At 30.2% G+C, this 23,409-nt stretch overlaps 2 protein-coding genes and 1 long non-coding RNA gene across 4 annotated transcripts; 1 reads left to right on the plus strand and 2 right to left on the minus strand.

The window, feature by feature from the left end:
• Window positions 1-1,450: 1,450 nt before the first annotated feature.
• LOC146915980 (uncharacterized) lies at window positions 1,451-4,892 on the minus strand. 2 transcript variants are annotated; one of them, XM_085718209.1, is made up of 4 exons: window positions 4,664-4,892; window positions 2,558-3,450; window positions 1,968-2,211; window positions 1,451-1,877 (listed from the first exon to the last, which is right to left on the minus strand). In XM_085718209.1, the coding sequence occupies exons 2-4, from the start codon at window positions 2,581-2,583 to the stop codon at window positions 1,614-1,616; spliced, it is 534 nt and encodes a 177-aa protein (XP_085574335.1). In that variant the 5' UTR covers window positions 2,584-3,450; window positions 4,664-4,892; the 3' UTR covers window positions 1,451-1,613. The 2 variants fall into 2 exon arrangements, with proteins under 2 accessions (XP_085574335.1, XP_085574334.1); XM_085718208.1 differs by having other exon boundaries at window positions 3,010-3,450; window positions 4,664-4,882.
• Window positions 4,893-5,824: 932 nt separating this feature from the next.
• Window positions 5,825-11,142, minus strand: LOC146915981 (protein neprosin-like). The gene is made up of 5 exons (XM_085718210.1): window positions 10,912-11,142; window positions 10,614-10,787; window positions 10,434-10,487; window positions 6,616-6,759; window positions 5,825-6,343 (listed from the first exon to the last, which is right to left on the minus strand). The coding sequence occupies exons 1-5, from the start codon at window positions 11,023-11,025 to the stop codon at window positions 5,993-5,995; spliced, it is 837 nt and encodes a 278-aa protein (XP_085574336.1). The 5' UTR covers window positions 11,026-11,142; the 3' UTR covers window positions 5,825-5,992.
• On the plus strand, window positions 9,117-9,954 carry LOC146915982 (uncharacterized). The gene is made up of 2 exons (XR_015013636.1): window positions 9,117-9,226; window positions 9,556-9,954. It is a non-coding gene; the product is annotated as an uncharacterized LOC146915982 (long non-coding RNA).
• Window positions 11,143-23,409: the final 12,267 nt, after the last annotated feature.

A 23,409-nucleotide genomic window follows, 5' to 3' on the forward strand; every position in this document is an offset into this window, starting at 1 on the left:
CCATGTTTTTAGATTTTATATAGAGGAAAGTGGGTATTTAGATATTATCCATGTTTTTATTCGGTTTAAAGATATTGCAAAAAAATTAATTAATTTCTATTTGAGGACATATTGGATTTGAACGAAATATATATTTATTATATATTTCTTGACACTCCTACGGTAATGAACAGTTAAAATACAATCAAACCAAACATGGGTTATTATTGTAGCATAAAAAATAAAAGACGGTATAGTACTGTAGTGTACGAATATTTTTTTACAATTTCGAATTTGAATACAACGGCCGTGAACAGTGTCGCAAACAGTTTTCCAAGCTTTACAACATTAGGTCTCTATATATAGCATCATTTGCTAATAAACTTCATACCAAACTCTTAAATTGTATCAATTCATTCAATATGTCTAAGGCTTTTCTTCTTTGCATCACTATTATTATTATTATTATTATTATTATTATTATTATTCTTATTTGGCTACTCATTTGTGTGGTTCATGTTGAAGAAATATGAGGGATTAATGTAGCATTAATTATGTTGGCTGTTTTTCCACTTTTGATTTTTGCATGGATTATTACATTTTGTTAGTCTAAAAATCATGTTGTAATGTAGTGTAGATTGTTTTAAATGCAATTTTTATTTTTATATATTTTAAACTCTACCTTTTCATTATTCCCTAAGATATATTGTATTAGTAAACTCCAGTTTTTTTTCAACTCCACGTTTTTAGTGCATTCCTGTTTATGAGCTTGAGAAAAATAATGTTTTGCTACATTGTTCTTAAGCAAGCGATCTCTCCTATTCTACTTTTGGTTTCTTCCCAATCTGTTCTTCATAAGAAAGGTATAATTCTCTAACCACCAATTAATACTTTTCTTATCAGTTTATGTTCCTATTAAATGCTTAAATGGTTCGTGCTGTAAATGTATCAGGAGAATGTTCGATCTATATTGGGTAATTCAGTTGGATTTGTGGTTTTTCGATGGAAGAATTGTTCATGGAAGATATTGTTAGAATATGTTCATTTGAGAATGATCTGTGGATTTTAAATTATCTTGATGGTCGGATTTGCATATCTTCATCGTTGATGTTGTATATTTAGAAGTTAGTAGAGATCCATAAGTACTAAGAATGTCCTATTTTTATTTTTGAAGGTTGTAATAGTATGTTTAATGTAATGAAATTTATGTTATATTAGTAATTGGGTCAACAATATGTATATATTTTTTGGCAAACTTTAGTCCATATATATTTATGGCCATATTGGATACATTGTTGGAATTTTATGTATGTGGTTATTTCTCTTTTGTGGATTAAGTTTAGAGGTAATTGCTTCTAATTCTTTATTACTTTATCTGAGACTTATCGTTTTTTTCTGGTTTCGTGTCGTATGTAGACTGATATCTGAACATAAATTAGAGAACCACGTTGAGATAAAACTGACAAATCAAGTTGACACCAAAGTAGCATGAAATTGAAATTGAAATGTACTAAACTTGCAAACGTATTATACAACATAAATGAACACAACCACGCTAAGATAGAACTGAAAAATCAAATAAGCTAGGGAATAAAACTCAGCAGGGAAAGACCACACAATGTAGTATACATTGTTCACACAGCTGTGCGACACTCGACTCGAACACATACATGATCAACAGGATTGAGCACAGTCAAGTGAATCTTATCTCCAATATTCAATCCCACACTCCTGGCAAAATCATAACATCCAACAGTCATACACTTCTCATCCAACCCAGATAGCTCGGGGATTGTCTCCACTTTGCATTTAACCAAGTCACCGTACGGAACTTCGAATACATGAACATGATGAAGGTTAGCCAAAGAATACGTCTGAACAACGGCTTGTGGGAAATGCTACAAAAAATTGAAGAATACACCATACACTATATAAATACAAAAACCAGAATGTTTAACAATAGAAAAATAATTTGATAATTTACTAACCGTTGGATCTTCTCCATTAGCAATCGCAGCAGAGGCTTTCACAACCCATTTATGTGAAGTAAAATCGTTGTCGTCGGGATAGTCATCGAAATCATCTTCGTCTTCCAAACGGCTACAATGATTACCTTTGTTGATGTCAAACTTCGTGAATTCCGTGCTCAAGTCTCTGTCGCCAAGAGACACCGAATTTGGTCCAAGATCAGGGAAGCCTTGTTCAAATATGCTGGCGTAAATTTCATTGAACCTTCAAGTGAACAAGGACTTTGTCAGAACCCACACGAAATATCTCAGATTTAAGACAAGGAATTAACAGGAGGGTGAAGTAATGGCGTTTAAAAGGGTTCAACGTCGACCGAAACAGTAAATAAGTCTATAGCAACTACAGTAATTATGAAATCGCATTGTCGTATGCGTGAAATTTCATTAATTTTTTGTTGTAGCTTTCCAGTGAAATCATGGAACAGAGGAGGAAGATCATGAGAGGTAAATAAAATCGGTGCAAATATGAAGATCTTTCTATGATTACAGGGCACAGATTGTATATATAGTCAGAAGCAAATTAAGAAAGATCTATATTACGTGGTACTTACATTCCCTCAAGGTCAAAGTTGTCCATTTGGGGATGAATGGATGATAAGAATTTAGTAAAAGCCTCCAAATTTTCCCCAGATGATTTTCCTCAAGAAACTATGGGAGTGGCAAGACCTTTATTTAGGAAGCTTTAAAATGGTTTGGGTCTGTGACCCGATTTATAGTCCCCTGGGCCTGTTTTAAAGATGCCCAGTATATAAAAGCCATGTTATGTCGAAAGCCCAGTATATAAAATGGTTTGTGTTTATTTTAGGGATAAACTTCTTATTATGTGCACAGGTATTTTAAGTCAGTAATTAACTATCAAAGACATATTTAGCCAAAATATAAGCTATTAGAGGATTATTTTATGTTTAGTTAGATGATTAACGGTGTATTTTGGAATGGTTAGGTATATTGATACATGTGTAATCTAAGCATTGACATGTGAAAGTCCATTGTCTATACTCACCTTATTTGAACATTGAGGTAATGTTGTTTGTTGTCGAGACACAAAGTATTCGTAATGTAATGTTGTGGCTGTGGATGTAACACCCCGTTTTCCCAACATAAAAATTTCATAATAAAAATCAGAGTTTATCAACTTAAACGGAATGTCACACTCTCGTCATTAAATCATAAGCTGAATAATAAATATTAATTCTTCAAAATCCAACAACATAATACTTAAAACTTCGCAGTGGAATTATTTCAACAACTTAAATAATCTTTGGCACAAGGGTCTCAACATAAAGTCTCATAAAATCTTAGTTCAATAATAGTTCATGAAAATCTTCTTAAAATAATATGCAAGGAACAGAAAGCAACAACAATTTCCCATCCCGTTACGTATCAGAGCACCTAAGACACACTTGTGAGGAGTCCACTCATGACCGCAACTAATCTTGGTTACCTGCAAGTTACCCATACGAAGAGCAACATTTTCAAGCAGAAGGGGTGAGATTCACAAACAACAATATTAAGCATATAATTCATCAATTATATTTAACAACATAAACATCATCAACATATCATAATAACAATCTTGTAAAATCATAGCATCATCATAAACAACTTCAAAATCAATCATCATCATCAACTTCATAATCAACTTCATAAATCAATTTTAACAACTTGACGACTTTGACTCGACTATGCAACATCAACTTCTTAAATCATCTTGACAAATGCAAATGCATGTGGTACCAATCAGGGCATCAAGCCCCCAACATATTTGAGCGTAAAAAGGATCCAGGGCATCAAGCCCCCAACACAATTGAGCAAAAGCTCCAGGGCAACAAGCCCCCAACGTAATTGAGCAAAGGCTCCAGGGCATCATGCCCCAAACTTTGGATGAGTATACATGGACTCAACAATGCACATCTTTAAATGACACATCTTTGTATACCACATCTTTAAACCACACATCTTAAAATAGCACATCAATACGAAAGGAATGAATGGAAAAAGAAGCATGTCGTATCAATGGTGAATTCTAAAATTTTTTATTGGACCTGGCCCAAATTTTCGTTTGAATTGTTGGCTCGGAACACATCAATAAATAACTCATCAGTACACATAGTTGAATAACTCACCATTATTATTAGTTTTAAAAATTAGTTACGTAAGAAGATATGTAGTGATACTAGCTAGTAACAATAATTACTTTTCTTAGTTCTTACTATCTAACTAAAATATTAATGTACTACTCCAAAAATATTTGACCATGATTTATTATAATTGACCATTGTATCACACTTAAAAAAAAAAAGAGCAAACACGTACAAGTTCAGGATTGATTTGCGTTTTAAATTATGCCAAAAAAATAATAATTAATAGTGCTATTTTCATGGCAGTTAAAATTGAGAAACAAAACAAGCTATAATTATGTACACAATCACATCGATTCTATCAAATACACAGTTCATTAGCAGCACAAAACTCAATAATAATTTCAATGTATAATTTCATATTTTATAACAGTGTCATACTAGTTAAACATCTTACCCTTCAAAGCTTATTCTATACCTCTAATTCTCAAATTCTCACAAATTAATCCTACAACATGTTAAATGCAAATTCAGAATTATAGACTTAAAATTACTGAATGTTAGTCTCACCCTTACCTTATACGCTTTATTCCTAAACGAGGCCTCTAATTCCACACGTCCTAGCAAGACTTCTACTTCCACGCAGAAAGCTTGCAAGAGAGAAAGGACTGAATTGTATGTTTGTTGTTTTCTCAAAATGAAATTCGGTGAACTTTCCTTCCTTACTGCATGTGTACTGGTATGGGGAATATATAGCTGTGGAAGTTGAGAAAATATGGGAAACATGTTGAGGAAATTGGGAAGGAAAATGGGGAGATTTTTGGGTCCACTTTCTCTTATTCTATTCTTTCTTGTCTTTTCTCTCCTTTTCTTCCTTCTTTTCTTCCTTCTTTCACGTTCTCTGTTCTCTGTCTTTTCTTTTCTTCTTTCTCTTTCCTATTCTTCCATTAAAATAATATAGTTCAATAGGGCTACTCACTTAACGGTAAAATAATAATAACAACGGTCACTTACCGACTCACAACTAATTAGAAATATTACTACTCCCTCAACTTAGTAAAATGTCTAATTATTACCCTTCTAACACCGAATTCTAATAATCCCAACCAACAATACACACAGAGACAATTAATCACATATGAGCACATATAACACATAACAATTATGCAAATAAATTATACAAAAAGACACTAAACTCAATAAAATAAATAATTAATAAAATAGGGCGTTACAGTGGAAATAGAGACAAAGTGACCCATGCGTCCGCGCACGGGTGCCACACTAGTAGGGTACAAATCAATGGAAAAGATGTTGATTCAGCTGGCGGTTTTAGTAGGTATTGATTGCATATCCATGGTGGTTTGTAGGTGAAAAATGATAAAGGTTAAAAGAGATAATGAGAAAAAAAGGTTTTAAGAAATTTACATGGAGAGGAAAATTTCGGTATTATTGTAAAATTTAAAAAAAAAAATTGGGTGTAACTAGAACTATATGGGATTAGACTAGAATAAAGTCCTGTTTTTTTCATGCAATTACCGCAAAAGATTACGCAACACCTGTAAATGCACAGGTCTTTTACTGATTTTTCTAACATTTGTTTATTTCATAAGAAATACCAATCGACATTTCCTCAACTTTGCGGTCTTCAAAACTGATAATGTTTGCTATCCAATAGGAAAAGGAAAGTATGATTTTATCACTTTTAATACTTAAGGGAGAAGCTAACCAAGATTGAGCAATGTAAGTTATATCATAAAGAACAAAAGAAATAACTACTTAAACAACGGAAACTTAAATTAAAGGATCAAGGCATATCTCCAGCCATTGCTCCTGTTTGAAGAAGTTGGGAGAATAATGTTACTGTTTTATTAATTTTAACATGGAAAAAATCAATCATAATATAACTTAAATCCCATTACACTTGCCCCCTGGTCCTCCAAATTGGATATATAGTAAACCTTGACTATCATTATAGTATGAAGCATTATAGCATCCAGAATTTGAACTTTGGATTTTACCCATGCCTGTTTGAAGTCCTTTTAAATTAATTGTAGGATACTTAAAATAACCTGCATGGCCCAACACACCATTAGGCAGTGCTCCAGATCCCATAGGAGGGCTAGGGGTATTCAAATCGTTTGTTGTTTTACCGATCCATCCCACTTGATTACCCGATGTCATGTTGGAGAATAAAGATGCAGGATAGTATCCTATTACTTTTCCAATAACAATCAACCAATCTTTTGTTTTAGGATTCTGAGAACGTCAATAAACTTTTTTGAGCATAGAATTCTTAGATACTCCCTCTGGTCCTATTTATAAGAGACATTTTAGTCAACAAAAGTCAATGTATGTGGTCTAATTTTTTAACCAGATACATCAGCTTTTGTTGACCCAAATTTTTTTTATAAATAAGACCGGAGGTAGTACGATCCTTCATATATCATTGAAGTATTGATGGTTAAGAAGTTAAATAGCCTTACAAATATAAAATATACTATAATCATAACTTTTTTATTGGGAATTACCTGTAAAATAGACAATGGAAGCTCGTATGTCGGTCCATCAATGGTTGATGTGTTATTAAGTATTTGACCGAAGGTGATCGAATGGTCAATTTGAACAAAACCAGGACATTGTAAATTATAGCATCCTCTCTTAGAATTATCACTCTGTCAATTTTTAAATCACATAAAATTTTAAAGAATTAAGACTTTGATTATTCTAAATAAGTCATAAAAAGTAAAGATCATTAGCATATAATTTCAAGAACATGATATACATTTGTTACATTTGTAAAAAAAAAAAAATATTTTTCTTGATATCCACGAACTTCTTTGATATCATTTTTAAAAAAAAATAAAAAAATTGGAGTAAGGAAAGTTATTATTAATAATGTGACATTAATATTCATATAAGAAATTTAGTATGAGTATTAAATTTGTTTGTCATTAATATTGTTTTTACAATTTTATCCTTCAAGAGAGAGTTAGTTTATTTTTTCAACATAAAATTTATTGTTAAAAAAAAGGTGTAATATAAAATAGGGGTATGTCGGTAAAAACATAATTAAAAAAGAAAAATGCTAACAAGTGCCCTAAGGGCATTGTTTAAGCATCTAAAAATAGCAACTTTTGCATTGGAAATTGTACGGTTATGACTTTAACATGTGTTTGACTTGTATTTTCAAGACATAATTTCTTTTTATGGGTTCCTTAAACAACGCCCTTAGGGCACTTGTTAGCAAGACCCTTAAAAAAAAGGGCATTCCGGTACACTAAAGCTCTCGCATACGCAGGGTCCGGGAAGGGGTCCCACCATTTGGTGTATTGTACACAGCCTTACCCTGTTTTTTACACAAGAGGCTGTTTACAGGACTTGAACCCGTCTTATAAAAAGAGACAAAAAAAATTCTCAAAAAGTCTTATAACTAGAGCACATGTATGCAATCAATATATCTCTTGGTGCCAGTCTCGAACTGTGTACCTTAAAGTTGAAGAGTGAACTTGCAACCATTGGCTTCACAGGAAAGTTGGCGTATGCAATCAATCTATAGATAATAATAAAGCAAGGTTAGTTCTTTGGTAAGTTTGCCATTTGTCAGCAAACAAGAGAGCTTTCTTCTTTTAAATTTTCTATTCCTGGCAAGGTTTCCATAATTGGCTTTTATTTAGTTTATTTTTTAATTTTAAATTAATTGTGTTTTTGAAAAAATGAAAAATTGGTATTGGAAAGCCATATTTTGAAACCCGTGTGTTGAAAGCATGACTTAATAATGAAAAGGCTTAAATATGTTTTTCGTCCCTGCAAATAGGGGTCGCTTAAAATTTCGTCCCTGCAATCGCTAATCCTTTTTTTTTGCCCCTGCAAAGTCTAATCAGTTAAAAATTCGTCCTTTGACCAAGTTAATGACTGCCACGTCATCAAAATTACCATAATGACATGGGAATTGACGAAAATACCCCTGTGGTATTTTTTTTTCCTTCAAAAATTTTTTTTTTTTCAAAATTTTTAAAATTCTTTTTTAAATTAAAAAAATCTGAAAAAATATTTAAAAGTCAAAAAAAAATTCGGAAAAAAACTGTTAAAATTAAAACTGAAAAATTTTCGGGAAAAAATCGTAAAAAAAAATCGGGAAAAAACTGAATTTTTTTTTGAAGGAAAAAAAACAAAAAAAAATAAGCCAGGGGTATTTTCGTCAATTCCCATGCCATTTTGTTAATTTGATGACGTGGCAGTCATTAACTTGGTCAAGGGACGAATTTTTAACTGATTAAACTTTGCAGGGGCAAAAAAAAAGGATTAGCGATTGCAGGGACGAAATTTTAAGCGACCCCTATTTGCAGGGACGAAAAACATATTTAAGCCTAATGAAAAAGTTGAAACAAAACATAACACGCCAATATTAAGGCACCTCTTTGTTTTTTGTTCGGTACCGATGCAAATTTGAAACCCAAATTTTTTTCTTAAATCAACTCCAATTCCAAACTCAATTCTTGCTTTTCAAATTCATAGTATTTCTATTTTGAAACCTCTATGTAAGTCTTTTTTTTCTTTTCTTTTTCGTTCTTTCATTTTGGGTTGCTTCCGCCCCGAACTCAATCAAGTTCCTATCTTTTTTCTATTTAACATCATGCTCAATGTGAACTTTACCCAACTATCTATATAATCAATTTCTTGACGCAGCCCACTTTCTGAAGCTAGAATACTCATACCTCTTTCCAAACCACTTACCCAAAGCTGCTAAAGAGGTTTAGTCTATCAATCTAAAATTGTTACTTATGCCATTTGACATGTTTCTCGACATCTATGAAGAAAAGTTAAAGGTTTGGATCCACCAAAGCCTCAGAGTATCGCCAACTGATAACTTATTTTTAAATAAGCTAGAAGATTGGCTAAGCTAGACTACCATTCATAACATCTCTAATGATGAAACAATTGTTATGCTTGAGGCAGTACACACCGGAAATAAGGGAGGACTGGTTTGTATGCGAGGAATATCTTACTATATGGAGAATTTTTTTTTATCTAAAGTTGCAAAGTTAGATTTCATTGAGGTCCTTCTTTAATTTATGGGAATGTCACAACTTTTATGAGGTATATATGCAGCTGAGCATGTTCTTTGATGATGGCCTCTAGGTACAAATTAATCTTTTACCATTTTTTTTATTTCATAGTATAATAGAGTTCTAATGCATTTGTTAGTATGATTTAAAGTATAATGTACATGTTAGTGTATTTCATAATATAATGCATCATTATTTTTTAATTCTTACTGTTCTAATGCTTATGCTGCTTTAATTCTATAATTTTTTTTGTTTTAAATGATTCTCTTTTTATAGCATAAGTAATTTGCCTCTTAACAATGATTACCAGAAGAAAAACTCACATTTTTATTTTCTAATTTATTTTTGAGTTTTGTATTAGAAAATTGTTCTCTTGCTAAATAAAGATGTATTTCTTTTCAGGAATGTTTAGTTTTATTTTGGGATATTTTGGTAAAGGAACTATAGCAGTAGCTCCACGGAGAAGTTGGCGTTCATGAAGGATTTACCCCGTCAAGAAAGTTATAAAGATTGAAAATGATTGATGTCTTTTTCCCTCGTGATGGGTTCACTGAATAAAGCCTATTGTGTTCATTTTTAATGTTATTTTGGTTTAGCTCAGAAGCATTGCGATGTTGTATTTAAGGCTGACTTGAGATACGGGACGATGCATGCCTCTGAAGTATATATATTTTCTGCATTTTTCAACAATAAAGTTTATAGGATTTTGTTGCCGCTTTATTTGTTTGTATAAAAAGTACAATTGAACTTTCTATTTTGTAGCTAATTTTGAAATGGACAAACAAGAGACCAATTGAAAGTTGATTGTGCTATCTGTTAGTTGTGTTTGTTCTTAACGTACAACGATTTTAAAGTTTTTTTTAGGGTAAATAGCTTATAGTTTTTCATTAATAATCACAGTCGAACTATAAAGAGGTGCAACATTAAAGAGATAGAGACTAGCTAAGAATATATGAATTTTCATTTAGGAATTTAGGTTCAAATCCATGTGAAACCATTTGCTTTGAACTGACAATAGGCAATATGTTTCCATATCTTCAAGTTTAAAATTTCTCTTATTTATATGTGTTGTTTTTTTCTTCCTGCTTATACCATTCTTTCAAATCCTTATGTCAAATTTAACATAAATTAAGATATAAATATAGAACGTTTCATTTTTAATTTTAAATTTAATTAAAAAACAATTTTCCCCGTGCCTTGCACGGGTATACACACTAGTATATAATAACCTATAGTGTGCGAGCAAAATAAACGAAAACACATTTAAAAAAAATACTTACCGACCAATATGTAAAAAGATGAGTTTTATTATCCTTGTACATTTGAGGATCCACCTAACAAAAATGTGAGTTAAATTAGGCACTGTTTTTGTTATGAGATAATGAACAATCTATGCATATGAAGTTTTAACCAAAAAAAATTAAGATAATATTTCATAAATATAAACTATATAAACTCACATGCCATCCAACGATAATTGTATTCAAATTATTCGGAGATCTATTAGCAATCATCATAGCTGCAGCACTCGTTTGGGTCGTATCAACTTTTGGATTAAAAATACTAATAAAGCTACTAACTGAATGGAAATCAGTTGTAAAATTTTCAGATTGGTTGAGAATTAATCCTGCATACTGTATATTTAAAAAGAAAAATTAGTTTAACTAATTCAAAATCAATATCAATGTAATAAACCAATAAACAATACAAAATTCAGGGGAAAAAAAGGACATCACTGCATATAAGGATATGAAATACATTAGTGTTGGTGGCTTTCTCCAACTGTGCGAAATCCTCTTGAATTGTACCACGAACACCTTCAAGAACATGACTATTTAACAAACAAAAGACAAATAAAAATATATTGATCATTTTCAAAATTCCCTCTGAAAATTAGAGAATATTTAGAATGAGTGATGAGTGAACGAAGTTACATATTGTCTCTTTTTATACTAAATAAAATGTCTCTTATATACTAAATAAAAAAGTTTATTGCCATTCCTTAAAAAAAAGAAAAGGTTTATTGCCATTGACCAAAAAGAAAAAAGTTAATTTAGTGCCATGGACCAAAAAAGAAAAAAAATTAGTGCCATTGACCAAAAAAAAAAAAAAAGTTTAGTGCCAACACTGAATTTATATCTCCAACTAGTATGGATACCCGTGCCAAGCACGGGCTAGAATTTTTTTCATATTTGAGGGAGATAATGTTGCGATGTATCAAATGTAAGATATAGTCTAACATTGAGTAGAGGATTGAAGGTTGAACAACATATAATTGAAAAAATTCATACACTTAGTGCCTTAAATTATTGGGTGAAAATGCGGTATCATTCTTATTTGTGTGGTTCCTCTCTATTTGATTCAACTTTGTGGGGAAAGCGGGAGTGATTCAAGGTGGTAGATCACAGATGCAAAGAGTCTCATACTTGAAGAAGAGATGTTAATGTGTCAATTGTGAGTTAAAGTTTTGCATGAACGCAAGAGTAAATTTTAAAAAACATTTAAATGATATACCCATATACCTAGCTAATTCCTTAAAGTTCTATATTGGATGGAATAGTAGATTTCGAAGAAGGTATCAGTAAAAAGACTCATATACTTGATGCTATAAGATATTTTGTAAGGATGTGGTATCAATCTCACTCGTGTGGTTTCTAGTATACTGTGGTAATCATACCCAGTGTAGGATTCCCTGGTAGTTCCAAAATTATGATGAATTTTTTTGTTAGTTTTTGGATCCCCGGTAGTCCCCCAACAACTCAATATAATCCGTATACTTTCACAGACAAAGCACACACTCCTTAATTTTTTCCCTTATCATTTCTCTTATGTTAAAATTCATTTTCATACTATATTTTTATTCAACCTCTATTATTTTATATTCCTTTAATTTTGATATTTGGTGGGATGTAACAATCGAAAAATGCAGATGTGTTATGTTGAGTTTAGAAAATACATGCTTATTAAACATTTTAAAATTATATTGAGTTTTTTTAATTAAGTGTAATTTGTTGGTAAAATAATTACTCAAGATTCAGCAATTCCTTCAACAAATCTATAAAATTAACGACAACTCGTATTATTCACTACTCTCTTATGGACAAAACACACTGCATATTTTTTTATCTTATTATTTCTCTCATATCCAATGTCCTTTTTTGTATTCATTGTGTTTCTTCAAATTTTCTTTATCTCTTCTCGTGAAAGAAAGGAACATAAACATACATCCACGAAATCATCATCAACCCAAATTTTTGAACATGTTGTGTCTCTATTTTACTTTCCATGACTGTGTCACATAATTAAGAACACATGTAATCACACAGTTGGTTAAAATATGGCAACATTTTCAAGTGTGAGTTAACATTCTACATATTGGATGAAAGAGTAGATTTTAATCAAGATAGAAATGAGATGACCCATTTACCTAGTGCCTTAAGTTTTTTTTGTGAAGACGTAGTGTCAATCTAACTTGTTTGGTTGCTATTAACATAACATGATTATCCAACCTAATGTAGGCTCTATTGGAAGGCCTAACATTATGATAAACTGATTTGTTAGTTTTTGAATGTCATTTGTTTTGATTTTTTTTTATCTTAAATTTTAGTTATTAGATGTCATTCGCTTTAATGCTATATTTTTTTATTCAAACTTAATATTTTTTTCAAATTCATTTACTTTTGGCATTTGATGGGATTTTACATTAGACAAATGCAGATGTATTATGCTAAGTTGATAAAATACATGCTTATTAAAAAATTTAAAATGATATAACACTTTTTTTGCTTTAGTCTAATTCTTCTTTTAGAAAATATTAAATTTAAGTTTTTCCATGTTGTTCTCTTTCATACCATTTATTTCATTCAACTTGTATTATTTCAAATTCTTTTATTTTGGTCTTTGGTAGGATTTAACCTTAGAAAAGCACTTTTATGTTATGTTAAGTTGACAACATACATGTTTATTATACATTTTTAAATGATGTGGTGTGTTTTTAATTGAGTATAATGTTTTGGTAAATTAATTATCGAGAAATTCTCAACCCTTTCAAGAAACTCATAAAATTACCAACAACTTTTGAAAAATGTGTTTCATAGTGTAATTCCAATAACCAAGAACAATTAAACCAATAAACTTTTTTCAGTAAAAAACCAAGATGAGATATGGCTCATGTATAATGAATATGCTATTTATCATGATTAATTTGAATTAAAGATGCATTTTCTACTTCATTGTGATTTTCCGACTCTAAGGGTTTAATCTAGTGGTAAAAAGAAAAACTATGCATTTAGAGGTTCCAACTCATGACAGAAAACACATTACATATCTTTTTCTCTTATCATTTCTCTCATATTCAATGTCCTTTTCGTATTCACTTTGCTTCTAATTTCATTTATCCCTTCTCATGAAAGAAAGGAGCGTAAACCTACATCCATGAAATCACCACTAACCCACATTTTTGAACATGTTTGTATCTCTATTTTACTTTTTATAACTACGTCACATAATTATGAATGCATAAATTCACACACTACGTTAATGTATGAAGTGTGAGTTAACGTTCTACATATCGGAAGAAAGAGTAGAATTTGATCAACATATAATTGAGATTACCCATATGTCTAGGGATTTAAGGTTTTGTGTGAAGATGTAGTGTCAAATTAACTTGCGTGATTGCTATTGACCTAACATGATAACCCAACCCAATGTAGGCTCCACTGGAAATCCCGACATTATGATAAACTCTCAGAATTTAGTCTAGTTAATTGTGATTTTCCAACTCTCAGGGTTTAATCTTGTAGTAAAAAGACAAACTTTAGATTTAGGCTAGTATTATTGGAGATAGATGAAATCATATTTCATAGCTTTCACAAAATCAACATTCGTCGACATATTTTTTTATTAAAAATAAAGTCAATATGATTTTGGTTTCTTATTTTATTAACTTTGTTAAATATTATACCTCAAAAATCGTTAGTGCAATGATCATTAAAGAGTTATCCCATGTACATTTTTATTTATAAAATTAGACATAAAGGCATTAAAAAAAGTGTTATTAAAAGACTTTTACATGCATTATGCTATTAAAAGGACACGACATATATACTTTAAAAAAAATTTGAAATACAAACTTTGTAGAAAATTAGTAAAATTGGAATTTAAAAAATCACCTGTTATTGCTCAAATTTAATTTTGGGTAACATTCGATTCTTCTTCAAAACTTTATTATTATTATTATTTCTATAATTATATGATTTTTCCATTTTATTGAATAATCTTTCCTAAAAAATGTTTTCGATTGATCTTTTTTCTTTTAGAATATGCTAAAATTTAGGCTTTCATTTTGAATCAAAAAGTTGAGATTTTTCATTTTTAATTTTTTTTAAATTTACAATTTAAAAAAAATGATAAAATGTTTAGATGAGTTAGGCTTCGGAAGCTCATCAGGGTCAAAACAAATCTCATGGCTCGAAGAGCATTTAGAGAGGTACTTGTAAATCATTCACTAAAGAAGTCCTCGCGCAAGCACACCATAAGTTAAATCAATTACCTTGCAGTTAAGTCAATTCTTTACCAATTGAGTCTACCTTCCTTTGTAATGCTACTATTAGTAATTTAGTATTAACTTATAAAAAAATAAAAATTAAAGACATGTTACCATATTTAAAAAAAAACATGATAGCAAATATTAATACTAATAATATCATTCAATTGTCCTTTTAAATATTGTTGTTATTACTATTTCTATAATTATATGATTTTTCCATATTGTTAATTTTTTTTTTCTTTGGCTTAAATGTCACTTTGGCCCTGTAACTAACTTAAAAGTTCAAATTAGTCCCATAACTTTAAAATTGGTCAATTTAACCCATAAACTTATTTTAAAATCTCAGTTTGGTCCCTTAATTTTAATATAAGTCAAATTGATCTCTTAACTTGTGTAAGTTAGTGCAACTTGATCCTTTATCGTATAACCAGATCAAACTTTGTTAGTATCATGAACAAAAAAAAACACCATTAAATAGAAGCAAATTTGTATGTAGTACAAACCTATGGAATATCATCTTTTAAAAACGAATAGGTGTAAAAATATGATGACATATTCAATTTCATTATTTTTAGAAAAGTAATAAAGACCGTTTAGTGGAAATTATATTGTTGTATATTGTATGATTATTTTTAGGGAAAATGATAATGAGCATTTATTCCCTAAAATAATAATAATGGGTATTTAGGTGTCTTTATATTTTTTTTTGTTAGCCTTATGGTTCCTAAGAGAAGAGTTCAACCGCGAAGTAACTAAAATTTGAGTTTTCCCAAAAAAATCATTTGATGGAGTTCATAAACAACTTGAGCCAAAATAAATGATTTTCATATTTATTTTTTAAAATTACTATGATTACGATTTCAAAATCAATCAATTTTAATTTTTCAAGTTTGGAGAAGTGTTTTAAATTGTTTTTCCGTAGAAGTCAAGGATGGAACGAATATTGTGGAAAGAATTATATATGGAGTCGTTTTTAAACCATTTGTGATTATAAGTTTTAATAATAGAATGAATGCTCCTTTAAAAAAAATGAATACAAAGATATGGCGTTGAATAAAACATTAATATTTTTTGCTAAAAAAATTTGATAATTTAATAATCATTAATTAGAATATTATTTTTAATAATAGTATGAATTCATTTAAATATTTCATAAGGATGAAGGAAATAAAACTAAAAAAATCAAATACATTATACACTAACGCAAGGTCTTGTTTTTGTTTTTTATTTATACACCCATTAATTAATTAACTTTGTCCACTCAAATATCTATTTGTTTTAATTATAAAAATATTAGTTTTGTTGTTGTCTGTTTTAAATAAATCAAAGGAGCAATAAAAACAATTTTTTTTTGGTATCTACAAAAGAAAATAGAAACATGAATAGAGATTCGGTCAAAAACAAAGAATATAGAAAAAAGCACCAAAAGAAAAATTTAAAAGAAAATATGAATAGAAAATAGCTACATAAGAAATCACAATAAAAAGTAACATGTCATTAAGAAATAAACAAATAAAAGAAAAGAGAATGGAGTTGAAAACAATGATTTTTTATGGGAGGAAGATGTAGATGAAAATAATGAAAAACAAATTGTCTCTATATATAGGAAAAAAATCATGTCATTATCAATTTTGATTGGCTCATCAAAAATAAATGAGTCATTGATCCATTTTGATTGGCTAACAAAATGTAAATGATTCAATATCCATTTTGATTGGTTGATAGAAAAACATTAAATAAGATGAAGAGCAAGAAGATGCCACGTGTACTATCGCTTATAGAGGTATGCTTTTGTATTATACTAGTATGGACACCCGTGCCAAGCACGGGCTAGAATTTCGTCATAGTTGCGGGTGACAATATCATGATGTATCTAGTGTCAGTTAAATTCAAACATGGAATAAAACAACGGAAGTTTATTAACTAATAAGAGGAAAAAAAAACTAATACTTAACCATGAAATTTTTGGATGAAGATGCAGTATCATTCTCACTTATGTGGTTGTTCCATCTCAAATGTGTCGATCGACCGGTGCTGGCTCCTCCAGAAAGTCCAAAGATGGTATGTTATTTATGTTTAACATTGCGGGGGAGAAGTTCTTGGTGGTGGAACACAAATATTGTGTCAAGTGTTAGTAAAAATTTCACTTTGTATGAAATAGTTTATGTTAAGAAACATATAAGTGAGGTAACCCATATATCTAATGTTTTAAGACTTTAGGAGAAGATGTGATGTCAATTTCAGTTGTGTAGTTAGTCTTAGCCCAATGTGATGATACAATCAATCGTAGACTCCCGCATAAGTCCTAATATTATGATGATTTATTTTGTTAGTTTCTGAGTGTCATTGAATTCTTTTGGTTTGAATTTTAGTTCGTCATTCACTTTCATGCCAGTTTTTTTTATTCAACCTCTGTTATTTCTAATTCCTTCACTTTAGGTTTTTGGTGGGATATGACAATGGAAAAATATAGATGTGTTATACTGAGTTTACAAAATACATGTTTATTAGACATTTTAAATTGATGTTTTTTAATGAGACTAATACTTTGGTAACATAATTACTCAGTAATCTCTAACACCTTTTACAAATCTATATAATTACATGCAACTCACTCTATTTTCTATACCATCACAGATAAAACACGCACTCCTTAGTTTTTCACTTATCTTTTCTTTCGTGGTCAAATTCCTTTTTCATATTATTTCTTTTTCTAATTTACTTTATATCTTCTCATGAAAAAAACAAACAAAAACATTCATATATGTAACCGCCACCAACCCAGATTTTTACCATGCTGTGCCTCCGACCTCATTTGACTATCACACCAGATCAGATATACAGAGAGTCTTACATTTAAGGAAGAGATGTTAATGTACCATGTGTGAGTTAAAATTATATATTGAATGAAATAGTATATATTGAACAACATATAAGTGGGAAGACTAATACATCTAATGTCTTAAGCTTTTAAGGTAAAGATATGGTGTCAATCTAACTTGTAGGATTTTTTTCATAGTCAAATATGTTGCTCAAACCCATTATAGGCTCCCTCAGAACTTTGAACATTATAATGAACTTTTTTTAGTTTTTAATTGATTAATTTTTTATATTAAATATAAGTTTTTGGATGCTGTTCCCTTTCATGCAATTTTTTTTATCCTACCTCTACATTTCAAGTACTTTCACTTCTGGTTTTTAGCGCGATCTGACAATGAAAAATACATATGTGTTATGTTTAGTTGTAGTACATGTTTATTAGATATTTTAAATTAATGTGAACATTTTTTTTATTGACTATAATTTTGATGAAATAATTACTCATAAATTCTCTAACTCCTTCAAATAACCCAAAAAATTACCATTAGCTCTATTTCTAATATTACCATGGACAAAACACGCTACTTTTTTCTCGTATCATTTGTCTCATGTTCAAAAAAAAAAAATATACTTTTCTTTCTCTCACTTAATGAAACATGAGAACATAATAAATCTTCATCCATGAAACCATGATCAACCCACCTTTTCTACAATATTGTGCCTACGTGTGATCTTACTTTAATATGTCACCATATCACAAACACAAAGAGTCTTACACTTAAAGAAGATATGTTAATGTGTCCATTTTGACTTAAAGTCCCACATTAGATGCAAAAGTAAATGTTAAGAAACATATAAGTGAGATGCTCGATATACCTCATACACTAAGATTTTGGATGATGGTGTGCTGTCAATTGTATGGTCAACCTTAACCTAATGTGATGATCCAACTCATTGTAGTCACCATCAGAACTCTGGACCTTTTTTTTTGTTACTGAACTCTGAACATTATGGAACATTCGCTTCCATGCTATTTTTTTTATTCAACCTCCCTTATTTCAAATTCCTTCACTTTTGGTCTTTTGTAGAATCTAACAATGGAAAAATGCATGTGTTCCACTGAGTTGACAAAACATTACTTATTAAAAAATTAAATTGATGTTGCGATTCTTTAATTGAGTCTAATTTGTCGTAAAATAATTACTCCAAAACTCCTAATTCTTCAACAATCCCGCAAAATTACCAACAACTCACATTATTCCATATACTCTCATGGTAAAAGCACACACTCATTTTTTTCCTTATCATTTCCCTCATGTTAAAATTCCTTTTTTATTTATTTCTTTTTCTCATTCATTTTCTCTATACTCATGAAATAAATGAATATAACCATCTCTTCTTGAAACCCCCATCAACCAACCTTTTCTACCATGTTGTGTCTCAATATTACTTTATTTGGTTATGTCACCAGATTACAAATGTAGAAAGTCTCACATTTAGGAGAGAGAAGTTAATTTGTCGTATGTGAGTTAAAGTTTCATATTGGATGCAAGAGTAGGTGGTAAAAAAAAATATAAGTGGGATGACACAAATAATTAATGCCTTAAAATTTTGGATGAGGATGTGGTGTTAGTTTCACTTTTATGGGTGCTTTTACCCAGATGTGATTATCCACCTCAGTTTAGGCTCCCCCTAGAAGTCACAACATTACGATGAACTGTTTTGTTAGTTTTAGATGTCATTTGTTTAATTTTTTATCATGTTAAAATTTTAGTTTTTGAATGTCATTTGGTTGTACGCAATTTTTTTAGTCAACCTTTATTATTTTAAATTACTTCACTTTTGGTCTTCGGTGTGATCTGAAAATGGAAAAATGTAGATGTGTTATGCTAAGTTGGCAAAATACATGCTTATTAGACATTTCAGGTGAAGATGTGGTGTCAATCTCACTTGTGTCAGTGCTCTTACCATAATATGATGTTCCGACTCAATGTAGGTTTCCTCCGTAGTCCCAACATTATGACGAACTAATTTATTGGTGTTTTGATTTCATTTGTTATTCTTTTTTAGAGTTAATTAAGTAAATGGTCCCTATAAATATCCAGAATTTCATTTTTAGTCCATGCAAAAATAAATCGCACTTTTTTGTTATTGTAAAAAAATTCATCAGCAGTTTTAGTCTTTGTCAAGTTTTTTTATCAGCATTCTTAGTCCCTGTAAAATTTTCAGTCCGTGTTTTTGGTCCCTAAAAATGCCAAATAAAAATGTTACAACGATTAAAATAATGCAATTTTTTTTCAAGAAACTAAAAAAAAATCTTTATATTTATAGGAAACATTTACTTAAGTAACCGTTTTTTTGGGTAAAACTTCATTTGTGGATGTCAATCGCTTTCATTCTATTCTTCTATTCAACCTCTATTTTTTCAAACTCCTTCACATATGGTCTATGATGGGGTGTGACAATGGAAAATGCACATGTGTTATGATGAGTTTACAAAATACATATTTATTAGAAATTTTAAAATGACACAACGTTTTTTTAATTAAGTCTAATTTTTTGGTAATAATTACCCAAAAATTTTCAACTCCTTCAACAAAACCACATAATTACCGATAATTCAATCTATTTTATGTACTCTCACGGATAAAACACACAATACATATTTTTCACCTTAATTTTTCTCTCATGTTATTTTTTTTCTCTGGATATTTGTTTTATTTTTCTTTCTAGTTTCCTTTCTCTATTCTAGTAGATGAAAGGAATATAAACCTTCCTTCATGAAATCACCATCATTCAACTTGTTTGAACATGTTGTGTCTAATTTTGACCTTGTTTGACTACATAACATAATTATGGACGTAGATAGATGCACAATTGATTAGGATATGTTAATGTGTCAAATGTGAGTTAACGTTATACATTGGATGGAAGAGTAGATTTTCAGCAACGTATAAGTCAGATGACCAAAATACCTAATGTCTTAAGGTTTCATGTAAAGTTGTGGTGTCAGTCTCATTTGTATGGTTGCTATTGACCTAATACGATCATCCAACCCAGTAAAAAATCACTTGGAAATCCCAACATTATGATAATTTATTTTGTTAGTTTTCGGTTGTCAAATGTTTATTTTTTATTATCTTAAAATTTAGTTATTAGATGTTATTCTCTTTCATGCTATATTTTTTTATTCAACCTCAACTACTTCAAATTCCTTCACTTTTATTCTTTGGTGAAATTTGACAAAGGAAATAAGCATACGTGTGTTGTTAATTGACAAAATAAATGCTTATTAGAAATTTTAAAATAATGTTGCGTTTTTTTAGTTAGTATAATTTTTTGGTTAAATATCTACTCAAAAATCTCCAACTCCTTAATCAAACCAGTAAAATTATAGGCAATTCACTCTTTTCCTTACACACTCATAGAAAAGCACACACTCCTTACTTTCCTTATCATTTCTCTCATGTTCAAATTATTTTTTTATCTTCTCTCCTTTTCTAATTTATTTCATAACTTCTCATGAAAGAAAGGAACATAAACTCCATTAAATCACCACCAACCCACCTTCTTTACCATGATATGTCTTCATCTAATTTTATTTCGCTTTGTTACCAAATCACATAAGGGAAGAGTCTCACACTTAGAGGGAAAGATGTTAATATGTCTTATATGAGTTAAACTTTCAGATTGGATGCAAGAGAATATAGTGACAAACATATAAGTGAGATGATCCATAAATCCAATGCCTTTAGGATTTGAATGAAGATGTGATGTTAATCTCGCTTGAGTAGTTTCTCTTAGTCTAATGTGATTATGCAACTCAGTTTACGCTCCCGCGAAATTCGTTACATTATGATGAACTGTTTTCTTCCTTTTTGGATTTCATTTGCTTAATCATTTGTTTCCCATGAAAGAAAGGGAAAAAACCATTTGCATGAAACCGCCATCAACCTACCTTTTTTAGCATGCCGTGCATCCGTCTAACATTATATTGTTATGTCTCTATGTCAGGGTCGCAAAGAGTCTCACAGTTAAGGGAGAGATGTTGATATATCAAATGTGAGTTAAAGTTCCACATTGGATGCAAAAGTAGATTTTAAACAACATATAAGTGAGATGACCAAAATACCTGATGACTTACGGTGTGTTTGTTTCAAGGTTTGTAATATGATTCCCGGGAATGTGACATTTGAAATGCAACATTCCCATGTTTGTTTCAAGTTTTGAAAATTTGTTCCCAGGAATGTTATTTGCACATAATTTCTTCTATTGTTATTCCCATGCTTAAAGCATGAGAATCTAACATTCTCATGAGAATAGAACTCAGCTTGCCATAACTTCCCACTACCACTCACATTTATTTTCATTTTTATCTTTTTAACTAAATAATTTCTAAAACATTTCCATGAAATCTAAATTTTTAACAAACACATGAGTTGGAATGCTATTCCTAGAAATATCATTCCTATGAATATCATTTCAAGGAATGTAATTTCTTACCTTGAAACAAACACGCTTAGATTTTGGTTCATTATGTGGTGTCATTTTTTTAACTCCTTAAAAAAAACCATAAAATTACCAACAACTTTCGGACAATATGTTTGACCGAGCAATCCCAATTAGCATGAATGATTAAACCAACACATTCTTTCAGTAAAAAAAATCAAGATTAGAGATGGTTTAAGTATAAGGGATATTTCATTTTTCATGATTAATTTGAAATAAAAATTCATTTTCAAGTTCACGGCAATTTTCCAACTTAAGGGTTTAACCTAGCAGTAGAAGGACAAACTTTGAATTTCGAGATTCAGAGTTTCGAGCTCAGTTAGTATCCTTGGAGATAGGTAAATATATTTTTGAGTGCTCTTTTATCTCTAAGACTATCCACAATGGTGGGTATTTCATCTATTTAGCACCATACTAAATAAGCACCAAATTATGGAGCAAATAAATATGATGCTTGTAGAGAAGGGTGGCTATGGAAGCACCCTCTCTCTCTCTCTTCACTTTTTTGAGGCCCTACCTAAATAAATTGTATAAAAAAATTGTTGAAATTTAACGATTTAGAGTTATTGGTGGGACTAATTTGGTCATTTTTTTGTGAGGTGCTCGGTTGGCGAGATTGAGTGCTTATTCAGTTTTAATATTTAAAAATTGTAAAATTGATGATGTGTATATATATGATCCACTTAAGCACCTAAAATAGGTGCTCCATGTGGATGGTCTAAGGTCTTTCCTACATTGGACAAAATGAACACTCTCTCACCATAAATGTTATACCCCAAGAATCATTATGGTGCAATGATCATTAGTGATATCTCGTATACAATTTTTTTTAAAATTAGCCGTAAATGTATTAAATAGTTTTTTTTTGTATTAAAACACATTTGCGTGCATTTGTTATTAAAAGACATGACATAATTTAAAAAAAAAATCAAGATAAACATTGTTGAAAATTTGTAAAATTGGATTTGAAAAATCACTGAATTATAGCTAAAATTTAATTTTGGATATCATTCAATTCTCCTTTTATATTGTGTTTGTTATTGTTATTTCTTTTAAAAAAAGTTCATTTAGAATACGCCCAACAGACTTTAATTTTTCATAAAAATATTGAGGCTTTTGAACGACTACTATCGGAATCTACAATTTACAATTTAAACAAAATTGTGTTTTTTTTTTATCATAAAATATTTAGGTGAGTTAGACTCTGGAGAACACATCAAGGCCAGTACATGTCTAATGACTCAATGAACACTTACAAAGTTACCAAGAGATCCCCTGTCAAAGAGATTATTACGCTAGTAGCGGGGATTGAATCATAAGAATGAGTCAACTCATTATTAGTTGAGTCAATCTTGATTTGGAATGCTATTATTAGTACT

This window comes from Medicago sativa, chromosome 6 (genome assembly GCF_051527215.1).
Source record: "Medicago sativa cultivar Bolivia chromosome 6, Bolivia_mono, whole genome shotgun sequence".
Classification (NCBI taxonomy): domain Eukaryota; kingdom Viridiplantae; phylum Streptophyta; class Magnoliopsida; order Fabales; family Fabaceae; genus Medicago; species Medicago sativa.